Below are 27,554 nucleotides of genomic sequence, written 5' to 3'. Positions count from 1 at the left end.
TGCCACACCATTCATTGCTGCCCTTGGGCCACAGGTCCTTCAAGCCACCGCTGGAGGGTAGGAAGCGTGCATCTGCAATACCCACTTCAGCAATCAGGCTGCTTGATCTTGTGCCTCCGGGGCTCGTGCCCTTTTTTAACAGCACCTTTTCCACACTCTCAGGTGGCTGGGCCCAGCCCAATATTCTCCTCCAACACACACCTCTTCAGAAGAGTACACTCAACACCACTCAAACATTCATTCCTTCACTATATGGAGGAAGATAAACCGGCCTTAAATAACCTACAGACAGTTGTATCTGCAAATGTACAGTATTTGATTTTAATGCAAAGTAGGCCTTGGGTATCTCCTATAGATTTTCCACGCTCTTAAAATGCAAAATGAAATTAAGCTAGGGGAAACTGAATTAAATGTGTTTTTAGCATAAAACTTGCCCCAGTCTGATGAGTCTTTAAATGAATTTTGCAGTACAAAAGTTTTATGGATAGCCAAGAATGCCTTAATGGTACTCTCAGCCAAAAAGCAATTGAAAAGGTGGGTGAAAAGGGCATGCTGTTTCTTTAATTCAGCCACTGATGCATCAAAGCATGGAAGCAGCAAAGCATGTTCAGTAGCTATTCGTTAGAGTTGAAAGCAAAATAAACTATTCTCTGCTTCTAGGTAGCAATGTAACTGCAGTAGGAATACATAAAAAAAGAAGAAAATGATGTGAACATTGGTAATGCATCATTTGCAGCTGGTAACTTCAGTAACGGCTTTGATAAATACCATTTTATCTACAAATAAACGAAGAATAAGAATGGGTATTTCCTGCTAGTTGTTTAGCACATGTGTAATTTCAAAATGAAAATTGCTGACAAGCTGTCGTTTGATCCTGAGAGGTTTACAGCAAGAGTTCCAGCTCAAGAGTTTCCGAGGGAAATATCTCATCAGCTCTGAATGCACAGAAACATTGAGGCATGTTCCCATAAGATGCTTTCTCTAACATTACAGATGAAAGTATAATGTCGTGTTTTGCAGCAATATTTTTGAACACTTTGTGAAGATTTCCCAGTTAAATTTTTACATTGTGGGTGATGAAAATGAAGACAGCGGATACCAGCAGCCAAATACTGTATTTATTCCCACGCAATGCACTAAAAGGCTTATCGTAGAATCTTACAGTGAGCCGCAACTCAAATGTGTCAAAGAAGAAAATGCATTAAGGGTATTAAACAACAAAGAGTTAGTACGAATTATTTAATTGTAAAGGCAATGCTTATTTAAAAATGTGTCAAGAGAGAAGAAGAAAAACGAAATAGGGTAACAATCACTGGTTTACACTAGGTAACAAATATGTTGGCATCACATCGTTATTTCAGCAAACAAAATCACACTACAGCTAATTTTATGTTTTGTGAACGTGTTGGTTTAAGCATTAAAAGCTGTAAGCATTGCTGAAAGATTCAGGTTTGACAAGAGGCTAGGCATGTTGTGTTTGGAATAGTGTGTAACTTACAGATTATGTATACATAATTCAAGGGACTTGTACTGAAAAATGGTCTTAAGAGCATGTCTTTCAATTCAGTTCATTAATCAGTACGCTATGGTACTGTCTTCTAAGGTAGCTGATTCCGATCTCAAAAACCATGGAAAGAATATTTTCTCTCAGTAAAAAGATGCGGTCAGGGTGCAGGCAACTACGCATTCATACTTTCATAGCTGGGCTTCAAAGTCAAGGTAATTTCAATTATAAACAATTTTATATTTGACCTTAAAATATAATTTTACTAATGAATTACAAATAACTGACGGCACAGGGTCAGACAGAGGTGTATTCTTAAATACTTCGACTGTGGCCTGACCAGCAGTAGCATCTCCCAGGCTCCACGTCAGGGACTCGCTGAGCCAGAGGTAGTTTCTCTGTGTGTAGCAACCGTTAACGGCTTTCCCTGCCGTGAACTTGCCCATCGGCTCTCGAAGGCAGGTGAACTCTGAAAAACCTCCTGCTTCAGCCTGTACTGGCACCTGCACTTTTTATGGCAGCTGATAAAAACCCCAAACACTCTTGTTACAAACATAACGTATCCGTTTGCACTAGACAGGAAAAAACAACCTCCGTTCTTGAAAACAGGATTGGAAATACAAATACAGCCAGTCCCGATGCACAGCAGACGTGGCTGCCATCACTCCACATGAAATCTCGCATGTACTAGGAAACTCATCAGCCGAACAAAAAACCTGTGTATTTCTGGGTGGATTACGATATTTGCAGTTTACACAAGTGACGTCTACTGAATTATTACGGAAAAAGCTCCAGTATTACACATTATTATTCAAACCAGTTTATTTTTGTCCGATTGCAGAGAACAGCCGCAGCGCCGGAGCCCTTGCGCGTTTCGGTCTCCGCCGCCACTGAAGGAAATCACGGCTGCTGCCGCCCCCCGGCCTCAAGCTTTCGGCGCCTCTTGCACAAGCTGCAAACGGAGCCTTGCAAAGGGCGACCAGCGCGAGCGCACCCCGCCCTGTGCAGTGCCCGGCCCGCGCGGGGAGCAGAGGCACCCCGGGAACCCCGGGCACGCCGCGCTCCCCGCAGCCCTCTCCCGCCGAGCGACCCCTCGCGCCGCTGCCGCGCGGCCGCTGCCGACCCGCTGTGGGGGTGTGTGTGTCGAGCCGCGGCCCTGCCCCGCTGCAGCCGTTAGCCCACGTGACAGCGGGCGGCTGGCGCGCGGCGGACGCGCTGCAGGGAGGAAGGGGTAAGCGGGCGGGAGCGGCGGGAGGGGCGACGGAAGCCGGGCGGGCCCAGAGCGCGGGGAGGCGGTGGGGGGAGCCCCTGGCAGGGCGAGCGGGTGGCGGGGGAAGGAGAGAGGAACGCGGATCGCGGCGGAGGAGGGCGCGGGGCCGGGCGTGAGGAGAGGGAGCTGGGGCGCGGGGGGGGGGGGTAAGGGAGAGGGCGACGCACGACACACACCGCGCGGCAAGCCCGTCCGCAACCCCGCCCACGCTCGCGCCGGGCGCTCTCCCCCGCCCCTCCGCCCCACCCGCGCGAGCCGCCGGCGGCCATTGGTCGGCGCGGGGCAGGGCGGGGCGGGTGGTGTCACTGGGAGGGGGGAGGGCGCGGGGAGAGAGGAGGGGTTGCAGGGCCGATGCCCGCCTGGGGGCGGGGCGGCCTCGGGAGTCGCCCGGTGGGTGGCGATACTCTCGCGGCAGCGTGGCGTCGTGCGGGGAGCGCGGGGGTCAGCGCGGGCACGGGCAGCCGTGGGCAGGTCCCGCAGCCGCCCGCCGCGGGCTCGTGCCGGATTCCTCCCTTCGCTCCCCTCGTTTGAATCCCGGAGGTTTCGCAGTGGGAAGGGACTGGGTCGCAAAGCAGAGGCACAGCGGACGGCGGGAGGCGCTTCGCTCGTGTGTCCCGGCTGCGGGCGGTGGGGGGGAGGGGCTCGTGGCCACGGTGGAGGGTGGAAGCGAAGCGCTCTGAACAGCGCTTGCTGGCGTAGGAAGGAGCAAGGCCTTGAACGTGACTCAGTGGTTGTGCTCCCCGGTTCGCTTGCGTTTTATCTGCAGCTGGGGCTTACGCTGTGCGGGGTGCAGTTCATACTGAATGTGTTTTCCCGCTTTAATAAATTTGTACCAGATATTGTATGCATCCTGTGAGGACTATGGTTAATGGCTGTTCCCTGCTATCCTGGTGGAGTGGCTTTCCCATTGCCCTACATCCTGGACATCTGAGAGATAAATTCTTATTTTGGTTTATAGTGGCTTCTTTTCCATGTCTGGTACTTGTCCTTCAGTCTGTTCTTAGTTTAATGCTTCTCTGTATGAAGGCCACAATGCTTGAAGCTGGAAAGATTCAGCCAGTTCCTAGACATCTCTCTGGTGTTCTTATCCTTTTTTGAAGAATATTAATTTTTTTGGAAATCAGTGAAAAGCTTACATAGAAAAATGGCAGCTGGACACCAAGTAGACTCTAACCTCGTAATATCTTTTAATTAGCCAGTATTCCATTGTCTTTTTTTTTTCTTTTATCATATCATTGTTGTTCCGTTGAACTGGAATTAATTGAGAACATTGAGATACCAGAAAAGGAGGTAGGTGATCTAGGAAAGCTGCTTTACATCTCTCTAGATGACTTTCTTGTACTAGCACAGTTTTGTTTTCTTTTTCTCTCCAAAAACCAAAATAGCAATACTTGTCAACAGAATATGCTTGGAAGACAAACCTTTCAGGGATTTTCAGGTTAACTGAAATAATTTCTCTAGAAGACTTTAGAATTAGACTTGGTTTTTCCAATATGCAGCTTCGTAACTGAATCCCACATGCATTTTGTAAAAGATGTAACATTTTTAACTATGGTGCTTGGAAGATTTCAAGGAGTCTTTCATTTCTTCTACTTTTTAAATTATGGATTCTTCTGTGTAACTTGCATTTGGTTACCAAAATAAATTTGCTCCTGGAATTGATGGGAAATAACTATACCCATGGTATAGTAGGGGATGGTATCAAGATCCATGAGAATAACATTTGAATCATGCTGGACAGTAATTTTAAGATTCAATTGGTTTCATAGTCACAGTTGGAATTTTGTGTTATGATCTCTGGAAGCTGGCCAGTGTGCTGCAGCTTCCAGCTACTTCTGGAATACCTGGATCCTGATGCTTGGCTTTTAGTTCAACAGTATATTATTATTTTAAAACAATGTCTCTATACTCCACATTATCTGCACTGCACAATTTTAAGATCCTTCTGCACCAGTTAAATTTATTTGGAGTTCTACTTAGTGGCCAAATCATACATTTTTTTTCTATTAATTGATAAATAAATTTTGGAGGTTTGTCATCTTCACTGAAGGCAAGAATAAATAAATCCTAGTTCCTATGCATTAGAATGCTTTCTCTTAAAAATAAATTTATTTTCACACTTGAAAGTGAGTCACTGACATTCTAGAACCAAGTTCAGCTGAAAAAAATATATTTTAATGTTCATATAATATAAATTATAAAGTTTGGATAAGCTGAAACCCCGAAGTTTTAGTTATCACTGTAAACCCTGTCTCAGTCAGTGCAGAATGCACATGTGTGGTTTTGCAGAAGTCTTTTGTTTGCTTTTCAACTGAAATTATTTAGTCTTTAAAATTGAGAAATAGGATTCTGTTCGTGTATTAGGGGAAAATATCAATTGTAATTGGCTGGAATGTACACTGCAATTCCTGAACTGCTGGAGAAACCGGATGCTGCCTTGTACAAATAGTGTGCGGCTCTCTCTGTCACAGGGATTTCGTACTTTTAACTGGAATGTTCCTGAACTGTTATTTAGACTCTTAGGTACATGGGGGAACAGCCCTTGGCTAATCTGTCTCTTGCTTTGTGAAAAAGTTAGCAGTCGATGCCAGAAATTAATCTGCAAATACTACAATTTTTGCTTTTCTAATGTAGCTATGGATGCTTTTACTGTGCATTTTTCAATAAAGTTTTCAATTATGTGTTCCTCAGAGTTTTTGGGATTAGTTGTTTTATTTATTCCTCAGACCTGAGAAGTTTATATGGCAGTTGAAGTTGTCACAAATCCCAGACTCAAAATCAATATGGTGGTGAATGGTTATTACAGAGTACACTGGGTGTGCTCTTAGAAAGTCCCACAGTGACCTCTAATGTTCAAGGATAAAAGCTGAGTTGTTAAAATAAAGGAAGTTATTTTCAAAGGCACAATTTTGTGTATTAGTTTGTACATTCAGTTTATTAATACTCCACAGACAGTAGATAGTAAGCAGTTGGTTCATCAGGTCTTACTGCTAGGTTTTCTGGGAATATTGCGTTGGGGAGTCAGTTCTAATTCCCCTGTTTTGAGAAAGTGTGCACAAAGCCTTCTTTACGGTAGTCGCAAAACTATTTACTTTTGTAAAGTACACTGAAAATGGAAAATACCTTTCAAATATTAAATACATTCTCTCTATTCTTTCTTTTGGAATTATTTATTCATACAATAATAAATATTATTGTCAGTTTTTATTCTGTCCTTATACACTCAATGCATAGTTGCATTCTTGAAAGATTCTTAACTGAGAAGCTTGTTTATATTTACTCATTTGATTTTCCATTAGGCTAGAAGAAACTCCCCTGTTCCATACTAAACTTATTTGTTCTGAATGCAGAAACTTCTCTAGAAAGAGTTTGTTTCTCACAATATTCATGTTTTGGAGTTGAATACTGATATTCTTAGGCCGCTTATTCAATGTTATATGAATACCTAATGTTATATATTTTGGTTAAAACTGAATATTCCTTTTTTTTTTGGTTTTGCCTAAGTTTGATTCTGGATAACCACAACTAACATGACAGTTTCATGGTACTTGAAAGAATCATTGGCGAGATAAATGTGCAAATGAATTAAAAATCAGAGGTTATGCTATTGTTTACTGTAAACATGATCTACAAATTCAGTGAGTTTAGAAGCAACACCTCATTTACACAGTCTGCTCAGGACCAAAACATAGCAGCAGCTGGTAGTTGTTTGCAAAGGGCACTTCAAATCCATTTATAAAATTAACTTTGCATGCATTGAATCTTTAAGCTGAAGGGCAACACAGAACTTTCAGTTGCAAGAAGCTAAATACGTGTGATATTGTTCACCTGTGTTCCAAAATTGATCTAGTTTAGTACTTTATGTACAATGTATGTGAATGAGTATTAGTTTCTTCGAAGATACAGAAACAAGAGTGAAAAAAATTATTGTATCTTTTCTGTTAGGACAACTGGTACTCTGCCAGTCACCTGGGCATAGTACTTGAAGACTTTACATTACATGTACTGCTCTGAAAAGATCTAATTTATAACAATTACTGACCTTTTTTTGTATCGCAATGCCCATAGAAAAGTGATGGTATGGCTGTTCTTTTTCTCAGTTGCTTACATGCATGAAACAAAATCCGGAATAACTTGTCAGAACTGAGGGGTGACTGATTACTCTCAGTTCTGAACTAGTTGTTACTTTAATTGCTGAGAGTAACTTTCACCTACAGTTACGTTTTCTTATGCTTTTGCTTTGTATTTTGAGAGTGAATTATTTTGTCTGGAAATATGCAGTTGTCTATGAAGGTAAAATTCATGTCCTTGAGACATTAAATACATTGGTAAGAATAAGCAATATGAATTTCTTTCCAGTCACAACCAACATGTGGATTGAGCCTTTGTATGTGGGATGGATCCCAGTGATGGGATGTAGTAATATTAGCTTAAAAGAAGAATTGGTTCTACATTAAACCATTCAGGGTTTTTTTTTTCAAGTAATAATTCTGTGACAGATGAGGTTGCTGATTGTTGTGGTTTAAGCTTTTTTGTTTTGATGTGGTTTGTAAGCTGAAGGTCCACTGTGTTGATCTATTTTTGTCTGCTTCTGGGAACTTCTGTGTATGATACAGCTCTGAGAAGATTACAAAACTGGATTTTTATTGTTGCTGTTCTGAATTGTGGTATACTGGAAAATATTCTGCATATTTTGTAGTGATGGGAGCTATTACATGGAAACTGTAATTGTTTTAATTAAAACTAGGGCATAAGAAAATGGTATATAACAGAGTTGATGCTAACAAAATCTGCTGCTTTATATTCAAAACAAGTAAAACATTGAGGTATCAGGACAAAATGACTAACCTAGGAGAAACAGAAGAGCGGAGCATACCTGTGTGGCTACTGAAAATGCTGATGAGGCTAGGATTTGCTGCTTCAGTAATACAACAGTCATTTCCATCATCTGTGGTGTTTCCAAGCTCGTGACAGAGCGGTGTTTTGTAATGACTCTGCTGGGGAATACAGAGAGATTAGTATGATGGAGGAATATTGTGAGGAAAACTTGTGTGTAGTGTATAAGTACATTAATGGAACAGAAATTTCACCATAATGGTGAAATAATACCAGGATGGGCTTGTGTTTAATGAAGGGTAAATAAGAGCTCATTCTGGAACTAGACAGTATTTTTAAATAAAAACTTACATGGACTAATCTGATTCTTCTGTGACAGCCATCACCGCCATATCTATGTGCATCAGCCTGTGCTTGGGAAATTTGTATGAATTAAATTAGCCTACTAAAAAGTCTGTGTAGTTGCATCCTTACAAAAAATTACTGTAATGTAATAGTTACTGAAATGTATAGCTAAAGTGGGAAGTGAGGGTCAGGCTGCATGGCAGGAGTTCGCTCTGGCCTTGTATCATGACAGATTGGTGAAAAGGCCCATGTTAAAAAGATCACACAGATCCTTATGCTGAGCAGCATCCTGTTCATCACAGTTATTAGACCAGGTATAACCTTGTCTGCAAGTTGTTCCAGTCTTACTTAAAACAAAAGCTTTTGTGCTCAATTTTATATTTCATAGGGTGCAACAGAATTGGGCTCATTCATGGGTTTTGGTATTTTCTGTTACGAAAGTCTTCCTTATTTTCAAACCATACATACGTGAATTCTAGTGTGATGCCATTGATTTATAGAAAAATGCATATTGTGATTGACTGGTAAGTTGGGTATTTCAAAGGATTATGGAACTGTATTTAATATAGTAACTGATTTCTGATCTAGATCAAATAGGTAATTTCAAACTAACATAGCAGTCTTGGCTGGGTAGTTGTTTTGCATGTAGGTTGTAATTCCCTCCTTCCTGTTCCCTCACATGCCTTCTTGTAGAAGCACATAAGGGGCCCTTTTATTTCCTTTGTGGATGACTGCTAATGCCTTGTTTTTACAGCTATTTTTCCTATCATACTTCTGCGGGTAATTTTTAAGTACCTAGATTTGCAAATATATTGTAACCTGGGGCTTTCTCGATGTTACTTGATGGGTTTCTGCAGGCTGTTTGATAAACAGTGTCTTCTAATGTGCAAGCAAGTGTAAGAAAAAATAAACATTTTATACATAGAGAGCTATCTAAATAACATCTCTGCTCCATATGTTGTAGTACCCACGAGAGGCTCATTATAATCCCTGGACCTTTTGTGCACCAAATACTTCAGTCCAGATAATGCTGTGCTCCATCTGCCTTAATCTCTGAGCTGCACAATGTGAAATTCTTAATGCTTTGACCTGCTATATGCTAGCATTTTTGATCTTGGATTTTTCTTGTTTGTGCTGCCATTTCAAACAAGTTTTCAAGGTTGTTGCTTTGAAGATTGTCAATTCTATTGAATTATTCTGTGTTTTTTTTTTCCCTAAACCAAGGATAATTTATAAATGCTGATAAGTGTATGCATCTCTAAATTATTTTTACTATGTTTTATGTGTTTGATTTTGTTGCGCCATCTTTTAAGTGTTGTGATTTGTTGATTTTATTCAAGGTGTCACTGACTGGGCAGAGATCCAGAAATATGTGGTGGTGAAATTATTTTTTTCAGCAAAAGATCCTTTGCTTGCTCCACTGACATACATTTAAACCTGCTGTATATTTAGCTGCCAGCATAAAATAGGCATAGCACTGGATTTCAGATTTTTACTCTGGAAATGTAATGCTTTTAAAATCTACAGGTACTTTAGAAATCTTTTAAATTTTATATACCAGAGAGCTCTACTCAGTATCATTAAATATTGATATTTCACAGAGATCTTATTTTTAGAAAGCACTCGAACCGTTACTTACTGATTTACTACTTGGATGAATTTTCAATTTTTAAGTAGTATATATGATTACCATCTTTTATTATTTATGTATTAGGAAATTGTGTTATGTCTTTCAAACTTGTTAGCATATCTTTATATACCTATGAAATAAGTAGCTTCTTGTCCTTAACATTTTTGTTAGCTGTTACTGTCCAACACTTCTTCAGATTCTATGTAGTTAGATTTAACACTGTTAAAAAGTTGACTATCTGTTCTGGAGGGTATTCTTCATTAAAAGATAAGTAAAACATAATGTAAAGGAGCATTAGAAATAACTTTGTAACCTCAGATTCTAAAAATAAAGTAGATTAGAGGCTTGGAAATAATACCTAATTTCAACCTTGTTAAGTTTTGTAATTCAGTTTGAATGTTGGACATCAAAATTTTTATATATAAATGACAGGTACATGTAAGAACTATGCATTTTTTAATGAACCCGTTCATTAATTTGATACAGAAAAATATAAATAAAAGATAATAGATATATATCTAATATAAATATAAAATAAATGTAAACTAGGAAAATTCTGTATTATAAATATAAATGTAAAATCTATAATATAGAGAAAAATATATCAAATTGAAATATTGGAAAGTTATGGCATATTCCCTTCAGTAGTCTTCACAAATTTTCTCAAACTGAACATGTTTTCTAAGAAAATAGTTAATTAGATTACACTGAGGTTATAAAATATAATGTCTAAGAGCAGAACATTATCTCCAGGAATGATAACTATCAAATGTTTTCTTTGTTTTGAAACAAATACTCTAGACAGAAAATTATTTAAAAAAAAAAAAAATGGTAAGGGTCTTCATTGTGTCTACCCTTTACTACCCTAAATTCTTACTTGCAACTGCTGTAAATGCTTATAATTACTTTTTTCCCTTCTTTTCTCCTGAGATCACTTAAATATAAGAGAAGAAATCACCACACATTTTAATCAAACAGTATTTATCAGTTGAGGATTATCCATTCATGTGTACGGTTTCTGGTAGAAGGTGTGCTGCGAACTGTCTGCTGCTTACATTCAAGCTCTTCCACTGTGGCCACGCAAGACAACTTGAAGCCTCTTTTACTGAAAGAGCGATGGGTAACCTTCCTTCTGCCTCCAGCTGGATGATGAACTGTTGTGTCAGCAGTTGCATGCCAACTCTGTATGTGCATATGCTTATCCTATGGTAAATGCTTGTCTGTGTTTGGAGGGTAAGGCTTATGAAATAGACCTGGCAAAAATGTTCACACTGTTTTGTTATGTGGAAGGACTTAAGGTTATAGACAGATGTTTTTAAGTAGTTCTTCTCAAACTGTTTAAAATGTGTATGCATATGTTCACTATCATTTGGGAAGAAGGGCTTCTACAGTAATCTACAGGCCTGCTCACTTTGTGTCCTGGGGAAAAGCTGAGGAAAGTTTCAGAATGTAGCATATGACTGGAAATGAAGGATTCATCTTGGTGTGGATGGAAGATAAAACCAGTGGTTTGATCAGTTGCCTAAAGGAGGGAGGAGGGGAGGAAGGGAGAGAGGGAGGAAGGAAGGAGGAAAAAGGAAGGAAGGAAGGAAAAGAAGGAAGAAAGGAAAAAAATTCAGGGCAAGCAGAGAAGTCCTTCAGCACAAAAGCTGTTGGTGGCTTTGCAAATCGATTGCTTGTAGGGGTGCTGTTGATGTTTTTCCCCTCATCTTTATTCATACTATGCCATGTAATACTGCATGTGTCCAAAAACACAGAAGTAGGACCTGAACTCCCAGCTTTGTCCACAGCTGCTTAATACTCCCGGTGTTGCCTTGGCCAAAAATGGACTGAGGATGTAGCATTTTTGTCTTTACTGGTTTAACGTGGCTGCTAGATTCTGTCACTATTAATGAGCTTGTAGTTCCCTGAGCATATGATTGGTCTCCTGTGGATTGTCTGACCAGTTACTTTTCTTCAGATACTAGATTTTTCTGTAGATACCGGCATGGGGCTTTTGCAAGGAGTTTATAACAAGATCTGTCAGTGGATTTAGTAGAAGAGATAGGGTGAACATTCATGCTTCATTATTAATGAAAAATAGGTTTGAGGAATTTGAAGAGTAAGTAAATTTGTCTGATTTCTTAGTGTTTTTTTTAAATCTAAATTTATTATATTGTGATACATCTGTCAAGCAATGTCTTACAGCTCAAAGAGTGACTGTAGAGAACATGGTGGATATGTTTGTGGGCAAGGTCTCAAAATTGTGTTTTGAGGTTGACATTGCTGTTAGGGTGGAGGAAGTCTGAGCTATACCAGATCTCATAGTAGAGGAGTAGAATTCCAGCCAGAATACTCAACAGTTGAAATTCAGAATCAATGGGTTGAGAGAAGGGTGTTAAGGTGTATAAAATGGTACAATGTGTTAAACAGTAGACAAACACCTGATTTTTAGAGATTTTATTTTTGTGTGGAATAAAAGGTAAATCTGTGCCGATGGAGGTGGGTTGGTTCCAATAAGGAGTTCTTAAACAATAAGCTGAAAGTAAAGCATTTTAACATTTGTCTTGAATTGATGAGGGTTTTGTTCTGTTTCACAGCCTGTTCCAGATTCTTTGTGAAAGCTGTTGATGCAAATTGAAAATCTTTTAATGAAATGTGCAGAAAGAATATATAATCAAATTACATGCATTAAGTACATTTAGTCTTTTTACTAGCTAAACGTGTGTTATGAACAAGAGTTACAGATTATGGTGAAGTAGTTCCACTTAAAAAAAAAAAAAAAGTAAAAGGATTTAAAACCTTGTGAACGTGAATGTCACAAGTAGTAATAATCATGTTCCTGACTTTCAGAAGACAAATCTTGTCACTGGAAAGCTATCAATATTTGTAAAGAATTTTAGTGAAGAATATGCTGATGGCTTACTTTGTAGAACTGTGTTTCCTCTCTTAAGTGTAATCCTTTGCGGAATTAAGTAGCAATATCTGTGACAGAAATAATGCATTCAGTACTATTTCATCAGAGTGATTTGAATTTGTATTTTGCATACAAATAGTTCATCACTCCCATATTTCTGAAAATGCAACAGAGAAAAAAAGATTTCACAATAGTGAAACTCTAAACATTCTGTTTGTAAGAGGATTAAATGAAACTGCATGTATTTATCTTTTCCATTATTTTGGCTGTAAAATAATTGTGTTCTTGAATACAAACACACTGAAAGAATCGAAAGTTCAGGGCACAGTCTGTTCTCTGCTTCTATTACTGTCTGTTGGAGTTAGGATGTGATAGAGGGAGCAGGGACTCCTCAAACTGATCTTGTGCAGGGTCTACCAGGAATTCATTAGGTGGAAACAATGAAACTGCAGTTACATAAAATAGTCTTGTACCTTTGCAGCAATACCTGAGTACTCAGCTTGCTTTTCAGAGGTATAACTAACACAATCAACTTGTCCTTCAGTGTACTTTGTCAGTATTTTTCAAGAATGTTCAGTGGTTCAGGGCTAAATAAATGGATGGGAGATAGCATAATAAATGGTGAGTTGGAGTGGAATAGTCCCATGTGTCATTACTTAGCTGCCTAGCCTGCCAATATGCTTTTAATTTTCTGATGTATTAGTGAACAAAGAGTCATTGTGTTACTGCGTGTCCCTATGATATATGTGGAAAATTTGAATTGATTTTACATGCTTGCAGTTACCACAAGTGTGGAAATAATGCATTTGTGCATTTTTATGTGTGAAAATATTTAATGAAGAAATGGTAATGTGTTGCAAATAGTCAGCTTTCCCTTACATAATATAATCCATCTTTGAGGGTCATGAGTTAGTAATTACCTGTGTAAGGAGAGAAAATTATTTACAGAATTTTAGGATAGGATAGGATAGGATAGAATAGAATAGAGTATTTTAAGTTGGAGGGGACCTACAATGATCATCAAGTCCAACTGCCTGACCAATTCAGGGTTGACCAAAAGTTAAAGCATGTTATTAAGAGCACTGTCTGAATTCCTCTTAAAATCTGGCAGGCTTGGGGCATCAATCACCTCTCTAGGAAGCCTGTTCCAGTGTTTGACCACCTTCTCGGTAAAGAAATGCTTCCTAATGTCCAGTCTAAACCTCGCTTGGTGCAGCTTCGAACCATTCCCATGCATCCTATCACTGGATCCCAGGGAGAAGAGATCAGCACCTCCGTCTCCCCTTCCCCTCCTCAGGAAGCTGTAGAGAGCAATGATGGTGCCCCTCAGCCTCCTTTTCTCCAAACTAGACAAGGCCAAAGTCCTCAGCCGCTCCTCACAGGACATGCCTTCCAGCCCTTCTGCCAGCTTTGTTGCCCTCCTCTGGACAGATTTAAGGACCTTCACATCCTTCTTAAATTGCAGTGCCCAGAACTGCACACAGTGTTCAAGGTGAGGCCACACCAATGCTGAATACACTGGGATAATCACCTCTCTTGACCAGCTGGTTATGCTGTGTTTGAGGCACCCCAGGATGCGGTTTGGCCTCTTGGCTGCCAAGGCACACTGCTGGCTCCCACTGAGCCTGCTGTCAACCAGCACCTCCAGAGCCTTTTCTGCAGAGCCATTCTCCAGTCACTCTTCTCACAATTTATCCTTGTGCCTGGCATTACTCCAGCCTAGGTGCAGAATCTGACATTTGGACTTGTTAAATTTCATCCCATTAATCATTGCCCAATGCTTCAGTCTATCTAGATCCCTCTGCAGGCCTCTTGTCCCTCAAGAGAGTCAACAGCACCTCCCAGTTTGGTATCATCAGCAAACTTGCTAATGGTGCATTCAATTCCTGTGTCCGAATCATTGATAAATATATTGAACAGAACTGACCCTAGAATTGAACCCTGAGGAACACTGCTGGTGACCAGATTTTGGCTGTAAACTCCAACTGAATTCTTTGCAATTGGTTATTTCAATCCAGTTGATGCGTTTTTTTCAGAAATACATAATTGGATTTTGTCTGGTTGTATCAGTTTGCTTCTTGCTCAGCGGAACTGTTATCATTGAGTCATTTTTATCAAGTAACTCTGCTAGCACAGGATCACAAGAAATGGTAAAATTAGCTAAAGGGTAAATGTCAAGTATCAGGCTCTCTTCTGTGGACTAGACTTTTAAATTCTGATGGCGATTTCTGTTCTTTTTCATTCTCATGTACACATTTGGGTTTTTTCGCTGCAGCTATTGGGACACCCTAACAGATAATATAATACATTTATTTTTAACTGCTCCTTGTTGAATTGCTACAATTTTTTTGTTACTTAAAATTTGTTTTATAACCACTTTTTTCCAATTTTTTTTCTTATTTTTCAGACTATGGCACAGGCTCAAGGTTTGGGGAAGAGATACATTAAAGCCTTTTTTAAAGGTTTCTTTGTTGCTGTTCCCGTAACGGTGACTTTCCTGGATAGAGTTGCCTGTGTAGCAAGGGTGGAAGGAGCATCAATGCAGGTATTGTTGGAAAATATGTTTTGTGCATCAGGAAATTAAAACATTACTGTCCCCTGGCAATAGCAGGGTGGAAGAAAATATTCTTCTTACTGCTATTAAATGACTACATTGTAGTATGGAATGGTTTAATTTTGTCTTTGTTAAACAAATACCTTTATGATGTGAAAAGAAAAGCTTTTGAGAACAAAATGTACCAGCACTCTGTCTCAGTAAAGGGAAAATATATAGATAAGTAGTGATAAAGATATATTTATTTGATTATTCCTAGTCATTTAGAAATAAAGATTTCTTTTTTTGAGCACTACCTTTTGTCTCTTGGGATTAAATTGATTACTCACAAAGAGGCTTTATTAATTTTTAGTAGCTGTATTGTAGTAATTGTAAGGCAAAACTGGTTCTTTCTATACTTGCTCTTACAAACAAGTATAGCATCATTTCAGTGAAGAACACTGAAAATGGTATGAAGCAAGTATGAATACTTATGCTTATCAGGACATAAATATCAGTTCACTATTTTTACTTTGGTTATACTGAATGTTTATACAGTGTAAGCAAATAAATATAAATAGGCTGTGTAACATGTAGAAGATAAATACTCACCATAGTGAAAAGCTACTTTGTTTCCTCTGTTATTGGGACTTGAAAAATACATGTTGTGATATAGTTAGGCAATTTTTATATTGTTATTTTGCATTTTAACTTATATGCGTTGCCTATTGCTGTGCATCACCACTGATAACAATAACTTATTTTCCAGTGTTCCAATGTTGCAACATTCCAATTAGCAGAGACTAAGGATTTGGTTCTTGGATGCCAAGCCCTCTTTTGTGATTATCTGAGTAAGCTCAGAGCCTTGAAGAAAGGTTTCACAGCAATCAAGACGAGCTGCTGGAGTTTGAATTATGCAGCATTCATGCAGACAAAACTTGGGCTAGAACGTGGGCCTGGCTTTTTTGTGTTTAATGCTACAGAAGAGCATGGGATGGGGAGTTGGGAATGGCAAGGTGGCATTGTGCCTTTGGTGGCAATCTGTAACCTGGTGTTTTACCTTTGTCTAGAAACCTCAGCTGGTCTAGAAGGCACCTCTTACCTCAAGAACAGGGACCAAAGTAAAATCATCGTACTCCAGTAATTCTACAATCTAAGACCAGAGGTTAGGTGTAACATAAGTTACCTATGCCCTTTTCATGAATGTTATTCTGCATATCATGGATGACCAGTCACAGGTGGGAGAATCTCAGGGCTTACAGTTGCAGAACCAGAAATTTGCTCTACACAGGAGGAGAGGAGTGGGGAACTGGGAAAAAGAGTTTCAATCTCTTTTCACTACCTTCAGACAGGAGAAATTCAAATATATAACACAGCATCTATATAAATAAAAAATCAGCCAGACAAATAACAACTCACCCATTTTCCACCTCCCCATTTTTTGCCTCTGTTGGGATCCAGAGCCCCATCCAGCATTCAAGATACAGAAGCATCTTGAATTTTATGCTTTTGGTGGGTTTTTTGTTTGTATTTTTTGGGGGGGGTTTGGGTGGGTTTGGTTTTTTCGTGGTGTTGGTGGGTTTTTCTTTTTTTTTTTTTTTGGTACTAGTGAGCATGACCTGAGCATTTAATTCTTGAGTTGTTGTTTTTTCAGCCTTTCACTGTTTGATATTTTCTGTGTCTGGCATAAAGTTCTGTTTGATATCCATTCATGTTTGGATAGTTTTAGATAGTTTTACCTCAGTAGCTGGAAAGAAATTTTTTTGATTTTCCTATTCCACAAGTCTATTGAGTCCTTTTGATCAAGACCTCAGTTTAATGTTTCCTTTGAAGTCAAAGTCTCAGGGAGTGCTCTGGTATTGTTCTGGAGTGTTGCTCCTGTACTTGAAGGGCATATAGTTAACTGTGGTTTATCCATGGAAGATTTGAAAAACACTACAGTCATTTGCTCAGGTTTATTCAACCTAACAAAGAAGGATATGCACGCTTCATAGTGGCTAGGGAAAGCAATATATTTTCAGTGAGTGATTAAAATCTAAGCTCTTCCCTTGATGTGTCTGTTGACTAAACATTTCCTTTGTTGACTGAAGTATGGGTAGCTTGAAATCTGACATTTCTGATTTTAATGACATCTCAGTGTCTGTAAAATTCTCTCTCTGGTTTTATTCTGGAATATAGCATTGAAATGGAAGTTTGTTTTAAACTTCTGTGCCTATGGATGTTTTTCAGACTACAAAAAAGCACTACCTAGTGCTTTTAATAAGATACTAATTTCCTTGCCAAGATTTATTAGGTACCTAACTAAGTCTGACAGGAACATAATTGCAAGGAATATATCCCTCTCTTGCAGAGTAGCTTGAAGGAGCACTGGTCATTGCATTGCAATTCTATCTATTTACTGTGTTCTCTGAAGAGTGATCTATGTGGAATGTCTCTGAAAACTATGTGTATGAGGGAGAGTCAAGTTCAGTCAGCATGTAGTCGTAATATCCATCAATCACATGCTTCCAATGCTATCTTATTGTTTCAATTGGAAGATATGGTATGATTCCCAAGAATTTGTTTGTAATGGACAACTAGCTGGTTTTGTGTACTCATCCTTGTGGCTCCTGCTGAGCCTTGTCATGGTTTAACCCCAGCTCAGCTGGCAACTAAGCCCCACACAGCCGCTCACTCACTCCCCCCTGGTGGGATGGGGGAGAAAATTTGAAGGGTAAAAGTAAGAAAATTCATGGGTTGAGGTAAACACAGTTTAACAGGTAAACCAAAAGCCACACATGCAAGCAAAGCAAAACAAGGAATTCATTCACTACTTCCCTTTGGCAGGTAGGAGTTCAGCCATCTCCGGGAAAGCAGGGCTCCATCAAGCATAACCGTTACTTGGGAAGACAAATGCCATCACTCTGAACGTCCCCCCTTCCTTCTTCTTCCCCAGCTTTATATGCTGAGCATGATACCATATGGTGTGGGATATCCTTTTGGTCAGTTGGGGTCAGCTGTCCCAGCTGTGTCCCCTCCCAGCTTCTTGTGCGCCCCCAGCCTCCTCACTGGTGGGTGGGTTGAGAAGTAGAAAAGGCCTTGACTCTGTGTACACACTGCTCAGCAGTAATGAAAACACCTCTGTATCATCAGTGCTGTTTTCAGCTCAAATCCAAAACGTAGCTCCGTACTAGCTACTATGAAGAAAGTTAACTCTACCCCAGCCAAAACCAGTGCAAGCCTGAAATTAAAAGTTCTGACAAGAAGCAAGGAATAAATCTATGTCATGCTCCCTCTCCTACCTGGCTCTCTGTTGCATTCTCCCTCTCCCCCCCCTTTTCTGTTTTTGTTTTGGACCAGTCGCACTGCTGCTTCGTAGTTACTGCCTATGGTAATAGTTTTTGACACCCTGGCAAGCACAGTGCATAAAGGTTCTAAAGAAAATACAAATCTTCGGATTTATTTTTAGTCATTTAATACAGACTTCATGCATTTCATTGTCTCAAGATGATTTTGTATTTCTACAGTGCTTTCAGCCACCTGTCATAATTCTTTCACTTGTGCTGACTTTAGTATGTATGAGTATTAACTCTAACCTATAGGGAATAGCAGTGAACTACTGCAGTTTATAATTTTAACATCTTTTTAATAATTTCATTACCTTCTTTTCTCTTTGCACAATTACTGTATTTTCAATCCTCACATGAAGTGTTTTTTGTTGCTTAGGATTTTACAGATTGATGTGCTCATCTAGCATTTCGTTAATGGTAGGTTTCAAGTGAGTTGTAATCTGTTTACAACACTGAATGTAAGTGACACAAATAACTGGTACCATGATTTCTTAATTGGCTGTTGTGGATTTTTTGTTGCTCCTCTTGTAATGCTGGATGTGTACTTTAACGTGTTTGCTATCATATGGGCATCTTATTTACATCTTGATATCCGTTTTTTTTCTATTGAGTTTCATTGCTTGTCTGCTATTACGAACTCTTCATACATAATGATGTGGAAAAAGGAACCCCCCATGGATATATAAATTTGTAAATTCATTAAACCAAATGGACTGTTTTCAAGTGAGATGGAAGATGACAGCATATGTGCAACTTTGTATGCAAGTTCTGTTGCAAACAGTTCAATACCAAGGATTATAGCGAGTAGCCTGACCAACGATCTCTGACAAAGCACACTTGTTTCAGCAGCAAACATTATTGAATGTTCTATTCCATTATGCATAATGGCAGTTGTAATTATTCTGTGGCAGTTTCTCCTAACTTTATTATTGGGATTACTGTACCTAAGCCTGTGAGCTCATGTGAATATTCTTTCTGTTCCCCAAGCTGTAAGCAAGTAAGTTGTGACCTTCTGGTATTCACTAGCAGCATAACAACTATCAAGTTAATGATTATTTATAGTAAAAGGGCATGCTTTTACCCTCCTACTTATGGAACCTCATGTCCTGTGAGGCTTCATCATATGGCTGGGGATCTCAGTTTGCATGCTTTTAGCATTAGATTAGTTAGTAATTGGGAAGAGTGAATGTTTTGTGACTTCTGCACTACAGTTCTAAATTAAGACTTGTCTGTCTCATTTGTAGCAGGCTATTATGCCAAGAACTTGGGCAAACAACTTAGAATGCTTCAAGCCTGAGGATGGAAGAAGCCCCTGTATTATTTTGTTTCTTATAAAAATAAAGAGCCCTTGTGAAGCCTTTTTGTTGACTGCTTTTTCAGAAGCTGTATATCTGTTTTGCTAGACCTGAGACCTTACTACTAGTAAAAATGTCATGGGGAATAAGTTGTCTCTGAACACACTGCATTAAATTCTTTCTCTACCTTTTGTTGTGGAATCACAATTTATGTTATTTACGTTAGAGAAAGACTTGCTGAAGGATTTAGGTGATTTTTTTTCTTACGGAAAACTGTAATTGTTGATGTAAAATGAAAGTTGTCTCCTAGTTTTACTTACATTTCTTCTGCCAAATAGTATTTTTGTCTGTGCATTTTGAATATGTCAGGTTGTTTTGTGGGAAAGAAAAAAAATTCTCTCCCTTATCATATTTCTCTCAACCATAATTCTAATGTGTAATGAGTCGGATATCCACTCTCTATGTCAAAACCACATGAACAATGTGTTGCTTAAAATAGCAAGCAATATGGCATTACATTTAGAGTGCTTTGGGTTAAAAAGATTATGCTATATCCGCATGTATTTAAACTCTAAAGCATTTCCTTTGTTTAAATACAGAAACCAGTAGGAGCCAGCGAGGGTAATGCAACGAGGGCAATACTGTAACTACCTGGTGTATTTCTCTGTAAGATGAAGTTGATCTAGACTTAGTTGCAAGGAAAATATTGTGAACACTCATGTAAAACTTTTCTAAATATCAGCTGTGAAATGCTTTATCTCTTGGAGCAGTGGGTTTAAAATTTCCATTTGTTTTGACCTTGTCTTTTGGCCTTGAAGGTGGATACTTTTGAGTACCAAGCAGTTTACTTTGTGAGAATATACCATACATATGATTCCTGCTTTCTAAGATCTGTTTCTTTGCCTAATGTCTAGTATCATGCTTAGCTTCTGGCCCTTACGTACCTGCATTTGCTAAAATGAGTATGACTGTTAATTGTTTGTGAATTTGTATATAAAGAATTTGTACATGAAGATACTGTCCTTTGGTGGAAGACACTATGAAGGTGGAAAATAATTCTGGAAAGTCCTGATTAAAAAATCATTAGCTTCTAGTTTTCATTTATCTGGCTTTTGCAATGCATAGACTCTAGTAAATAAAATAACGAGTGTTATTGTACTTACTTACAGCTTAGACTTGGACCAGGTTTCTGTGTATTTTAATGTGATCTGCTTTGATCTGCAGCCTTGCTTGACTATAAATTTGCCCTACAATCCACAGCTCAACATGTAACTAGCCTTGTTTGCACTTTAGCTAAACATATTGTATCATTTCCCTCCCCCCGATTTATTCCTTTGAACTCTCATATTCTGTACTGTTCATGTGAATTACACCTACTCAGAACCCCAGCACATTACTTTTTTTGTTGCACATTAAGAAGCTAGTTTTTCACAAGTCCCATTTGAAAAAGGTCTTTATCAACTGATCTGGCTAGCAAAGACAAGGTGATTGAGGAAACTGTAGTACAGAGAAATCAGCACTTCTAAATAGATTTTAAAATTAAAAATAAAATCTAATTATCTATACTGGTTTGGGAGCATAGTTTTACTGAATAAAAATACAATGAAATTTAACACTGTGTAATTAATTGTGTTGAGAACAGTTGATTTCAGTCCTATACCCACATTGATTTGCTCATCAAAGGTACAATCAGTCTGGGGAGGGAAATCTCAGAAGTGAATGTCTGGTGGTACATGTGGGGGGCCAAGTTGTATTGCAAGGTGAACACTGAAAACCTCTTCTACAAAAAATAAAATTTTAGTAAATATTGCAGTTACCATACTTATAAATGAGGTGCTGCCTAGTCTCAATACCGTGCTTTATTAAATATGTCTAGAGTCTGAATTAGAGGTCATCTGCTGGTCAGCTTGGAGATACTGTAATTGTATTTGAAGAGTCTGAAAAAGCTTGTTGAGAAGTAAGCTGTCAAAAGACTTTAGTCAGGATTACTCTTAAATACTTTCTGTCTAAGAAGAGGAGTATTTGTATTGAAATAACGCCAGCGAAAACCAATGAAGACAGCCCTGTGATGGGCTACTTCCTTCCTCTGCCGTTTCTGATGGGTTAACTCAGAGCCAGCGTTAACCAGGTATTCTGGTTTTGTACCACGTCACACAAAATAGTTACGTGCAGTTCTGTGTACCTCCTGATAACTCTGCACTAATTAATTACTTGGGTTTTTTAAATGTTGAGATTAGTGAACAGTCTTATTTCACTGTATGGTTCTGTGAGAGTTCATGCTTGTTTGTATCCTGTTACGGAAGGCCCACTTTTACTGGCAGCGTCACTATATGCTGTAGGTGTAGGGTTTGGTTTTTTCCTTTTGCAAAGAGTGTTGAGGGTAGTATAGTTACAAGTATGAGTTTTATTCTTACTGCATAATGCTTGTATAAGCAGTAAGATGCCTGCAGTAAGTTTTGGTGGGTTTTTTTGGGGGAATTAGTGTTCTTGGTTCTCCTTTGTTTTTAATAGTAAATGATAAGAGGTAAAGGCAATCACTTCTTTTCATCAGGCTTGTCATAAGTATGTATCCTGTGTAATTTAATTTGCATGCAGTAGTGCACTGAAAGATGTGAACTGCAGGTTGCCAGAAATTAATGACATTTAACATAGCATTTAATAAAGAAATATATTTCCCAGAATACAGTGGATTCTTGGTCCTCTTCTAGTAAGTGGGTATGTTTTTACTGATTTTAATGGATTTCACCTGTTGATAGAATGAGAGTTAGGTGGAAGATTCATGAAGGAAATAAAGATCTAAAGCTAGTTGTTTTTCTTTCCCCCCTCTCTCAGCCTTCTTTGAATCCTGGGGGAAGACAAGATTCTGATGTAGTGCTCTTAAACCACTGGAGCATTCGAAATTATGATGTACAACGTGGTGACATTGTGTCATTGGTGTAAGTAATTTTGCATACATTTCAATACATGCTTATATAAATGTTGAGCCATTAGTATTTAATATTTAATGTAGAATACTGTAAGTATATATATGAACAAGGAATATAAAATGTTTAATAATGTATTATTGTTATTCCTAAATAAGTTTTCAAAACTCATTTGTACAAAGAATGCATTACCAAGTTTTTACTTGAAAGAAATGTCGTGTAAGATATCAACTGATACAGTATATATGTGCACCAAAACTGCCAAGAAAAAAGAGCTGTGAGATAAGCAGAGAAAATTGATAAACCATTATGTGGCTTCATGGAGTATACTTTTAAAGTTGTCTATGCAGTCATATTTGAGAGAAAAATAGTGTTTGCTTGCCAATTAATACTGACTTTTTATTTTTCTGGAGAAATCTGGGTACAGAATAAAATTTTAAATAAGATCACAAGAATTCAACCATCTCCATAAAGGACAAACATAGCAAAAAAAGTTTTACAATTATAATGCAGAGGTTTGTGTGTCAAGCCAAAAGGTGGCAGTGTTTTGCTGTTGAAAATATTGAAGACTGCCAGGACAGAAACTCCATTTCACCCTTAATGTAATATAGAAATGGAATGTCAAAGCGTGCATAACTGACACAGTGATATAATACATACTCATACTACATGCTTGGATAGTTTAAGCTTCAGGTTTTAGTTTTGTAAGTGAAATGCACAGTATGTAGATTATAACAACTGTCTTTGGAAGCTATATTATCTGGCTTCCTTTTTGTCTTGTATCTCTTCTAATTGTCCCATTTTTTTGCCTACCTCTTCACTGTAGTGGTTATTTGTATGACAATTTTCACTGCCAGCTCTTAAAGCACACTCTCTCAAGTACTCTTCTTTTGTTACAAACTTAAAATTTATTTTACGATCTGTCTTATTGTCTGGCCTCTGAGATTTTCCATAAATGGTCTAGTTAAAAAAAGGAATTTATTCATGTTTGCAACACCTAATATTGCAAAAGGTCACCAGTTTCAGGCCACTTAATGACTGCTTGTAAAATTTTATTTTGCCTGTGTGTGCATCCCTCTGCCTAAGTCATGCTCTGGTGATTGTTTAAAACAGTGAATGTATCTGATTAGTAATTAATTGACTGAACAGAAGAAGGGCATGTTGTCTGACAAGAAAACAGAATAAATAGTTTCATTCTTATTATACTTAAAGGTTTGTGGTACCATCTGAGCCATCTGCATTGATTGATTTCCCTTTGCTGTATGTTTGGGCATGATAAGTAACATTTTAGATGCTGTGGTTTTTTTGTATGTTTTGAAAATTTTGCCTGTTACTGGTGGATGCACTGTTCTGAGGTTTTTCTTAATCTTTGGGGCAGTACACTGAACAATCAGACTAGAGAATTCAGAAAGCACTTTAAGAACAATACAAAGGAAGTTAAACGATGTAAAAACAATCTATTGAGTAGTTCTCATATGAAAATATTGAAGGATATTTTATATATCAGTAACAACTTTTAGGTTATTAAGTACTTCATGGTATGAGTTTGTCAGAAGCAGCTTTGGCCTACTAGCTTATTGTAAAGTTTTTAATTGTGTTAAGACTTGCAGGTTATAGTATCTGGATGTGATTTTGTATCTGAGTTGTTTGAGAAAACTTTTGGTACATGAGACTCTTATTGTGTAAACAGATTAATATTTTTATCCTTTTTATTTCGGTTGTTTACCTATGATTCCTATAACTCACTAGTGAATAGATATCCTATATATATGCATGAATTTTACTCAGTGGTCCTCAGAGGATTTGGCTGATTTAGGCAAGGCATGAACAAGGAAGGCCAGTCTTTCATCAGCTGCCACTTTTTCTGTTCCTGTCAGAAATTTAGATGAGAAAGTGTTGGTGTGACTGAGATGGGCAGATGGATATGTAAACCTTCTTTCATATTCTACTTCGCTGCTTAACATTTACCCACTGTCTCCTCTTTTCTACTATTTTCATAAGCAGAAAATAGCTATGAGGTTCTGGGAAGGTGGTCTTTTGCAGAACAAGAGCTGGGATCAAATATTCCTTCATGACAACTTGACCAGGGCCGTCCAAGTTCTTTGCTTTCTTCATACCATCAGAAATTGTGTCATTCTAGTTGGCTGCTGTTTCTATCAGAACTCTTAAAAGGGATTGTTGAGATCCCAGCTGGCACAGTCTAGTATAAGTAGAAGGCCAACAGCCAAACCTTGGAGCAAAGAGATGAGTTAGTCTTGGTGGCCCTGGATGCCCCAGGAGAGGATCAACCAGCCTGTGATTATGCTTGTGATACTGCTTACAGATCCAAAAGTTTTTCTTCTCTTGTTGAATCTAGTTCTTGAACATATATATTTTTGTTACTTGCTGACTTTGATTACAAATGAGCACCCTGTTCCCAAACACTTATTGGTTTTTATGCCTCGTTAAGGCATTATGTAAACATTGCATGTTTAAGGAAACATGTCATGTGTCTCTCTCATCCCTTTCTCTGCATCTGATCACATCTGCATCACAACCACAACCACAGCCTTGAGATGAGCCACCGTGTGTGCACACCTGTGCATATACCTGGTTTTAGACATAATATTTAGAATGGCATTAGTCCTTAAAGGTATAAAATTAGGGTCAGATAAAACCAATGAAGAGAATAAGTTGGTAGGAAAGAATGATTTGTTTAGTGTTCTACAAATAGTTAAATGTTACCTCAGCTTTTTAGAAGATGTTTTAAGTTAACATTTTTCCTTTTAGCTTGAACTCATCCTTACTGACACCAGAATTAAGAAAGCTCAATGTTACATGTTATAACTTTTGAACTTACAATTTTAAGTTGATTCAGAACTTAGGGGTATTAATATCATCCTTAATTTGATCACTTGCTTCAGTGCTTTATTTAGATAGTGCTATATTACTGGGACTTAATAAATGAAAATTCAAAGCAGGAATGTATTTTCAATAAATTAAATAATTTCCATTATTATGTCTTCCAGAATACTACCTATGCATCTCTTAAACAGATGCAAAAATAGTGTGTTATTTTCTTTGTTTTGCAAATGCATTCATTTATCGTCAAAGAGAGGACGTAGTCATGTGGCACATGAGGTCATCTTTAAAAGATAAATGAATACAAAATGAATTTTTGCCAGACAGGCCTTGATCTTTCCATAACTTTTGTGGTGAAACAGATATTTTGTTTTATAAGAGCTCTGCTGAGGTAGATCCCAAGAGTTATGTAGAACTTTATCAGATATTGCAGAATGAGTTACAGGATGAGTAGGCTTCTCCCAGCTAGTTTTATCCTGTAAAGTTTGAATGCCAACAACATTGTGGCTGTCGCAGTATGCATCACAGCGTAGGCTGTACAGCTCGTGCAGGTCCTTGGGAATATATGCTGCAACTGCTTTCCTAGTACTAATGGAGCTAGTACTCTTCTGTTAAGTATTAAAGGACATTTTTGCCAACTTACCTATACATAATTTGGTTTCTACTGTGCACAAGTGCAGGTGGTGTTGTTAAAAGATGTTGCCAAAGCATGATTTATAGCTCTAGAATTCCTTTTGCTTCTCTCTACAGCAAAACTTATATCCTCAATGTAAAATCTTGTCCTCTTTTTATTCCCAAATTCCCGTCTTAATGTAAAAAAAACTTTTTGCAACACGTAGAAGATTGCAAAATTGGTGCGTGTATGTAGAATGGGTATTTTATCGATATCACAAAATTTAAGTAAACTTTTGAAATGAAGACACAACATTAAGTCAGACATTTAAAATGTTATTTTAGATAAATAAAAGTTTGGACATTGTCTTATTCTTTACTTGGTTAATAGGCTTTTAACAAAGGAGCTAACAATGACTGCAGTATAAATAGGGTTGTTAGATTTTGAATGATGAAATTTCAAGGCTGTAAATACTCATAGATACTAACTTTAGCCTTTGGAGGTATGTCACTTCTGTAATAGAGAACACCTTTTCCAAGGTGTGACTGGGAGTGGGAACCTACTTGCTGGGTAGGTTGCCAGGTGTCCCTCCATTTCTAATTTAGAATGTGTGATTATGCATTAAATCAAAATAGCTATGCTAACGTAATCTGGAAGAAGATTGAGAACCAATGCTGGTTTTCCCTACATTCTGAATGGTGACATGCTTCTAAACTTTTGAACGGTAATAGCTAAATGAAAATGGGCTATATATTTGAAAACATGTTTTTAAAGGTCAGCTGTAATAATAAGGAAATAAATGTTTTATTTTTCTTGTCAGCTTGTGAGTTCTTATATAAAAAAGCATAGTTGCTCTAAGTACAAAACCAAATTTTTCTGTAGAAAATGTCTTTACATTTAAAAAAGCTTACTTCCTATCTCCTAACCTGATGAAGGATATTAAACAGCTTCTGTCACTGCTTCCTCTGACTATAAGATTACGTTCAGGGTGTGCAGCAAGCTCCTTTACTTTTAGTAACTGCTAAGTATTTTTGTGTAAGGTTATATGTGTTTGAACTCTGAAAAATCCAGTGCAAATCAACACTCTGGAGGAAGAATCAAAGTACAGTGTGTGAGGTTGTCTCTGCTGCTGTATCCATCACTGACATCTGTTCAGAAATGAGAACTGGAAAAGATAGTCGCTGTGATGATTTTATGTGATGGTTCAACAAGTTTCAGCCTATTCACACAAATCTGAATAATACAAATTTTGAAGGAATGTGGTCCTGTTCAGTTGATGGAAAAAAGAGAGTTCCCAAATGACGCAAAGTGAATACATACTATTCATAAAACATCACTAATTGACATTTCATTAATAAGACTTTCCTAATAAAATAAAAATCAGTAAGAAGGTACTTATTGAAGGAACTGCCTTGAATTTGAATCGGTAGTTGTAATTATGAAAAGACTTCCTACTAAATTCTGGTAGATGTAACATGAATAGATATTTAATTTATTTTTAAGAAAGTTTCTTTCTGACTAAAGTACTGTACAACATT

General features: G+C 38.0%; 1 protein-coding gene across 3 annotated transcripts in view; it reads left to right on the top strand.

Moving 5' to 3' along the window:
• Nucleotides 1-2,649: 2,649 nt before the first annotated feature.
• IMMP2L (inner mitochondrial membrane peptidase subunit 2) overlaps nucleotides 2,650-27,554 on the top strand; it is a 483,378-nt gene continuing 458,473 nt past the window's right edge. For all 3 annotated transcript variants that reach the window (XM_075081058.1, XM_075081057.1, XM_075081059.1), the window contains exons 1-3: nucleotides 2,650-2,735; nucleotides 14,889-15,026; nucleotides 22,471-22,574. In XM_075081058.1, coding sequence (XP_074937159.1) covers nucleotides 14,892-15,026; nucleotides 22,471-22,574 — 239 coding nt within the window. In that variant the 5' untranslated portion in view covers nucleotides 2,650-2,735; nucleotides 14,889-14,891. The remainder of the gene's footprint in view (nucleotides 2,736-14,888; nucleotides 15,027-22,470; nucleotides 22,575-27,554) is intronic.

The sequence above is a fragment of the Phalacrocorax aristotelis genome, chromosome 1 (genome assembly GCF_949628215.1).
Source record: "Phalacrocorax aristotelis chromosome 1, bGulAri2.1, whole genome shotgun sequence".
Lineage (NCBI taxonomy): Eukaryota > Metazoa > Chordata > Aves > Suliformes > Phalacrocoracidae > Phalacrocorax > Phalacrocorax aristotelis.
Note: the sequence above shows the minus strand (reverse complement) of the source record. Positions and strands in the feature narration are given on the sequence as shown.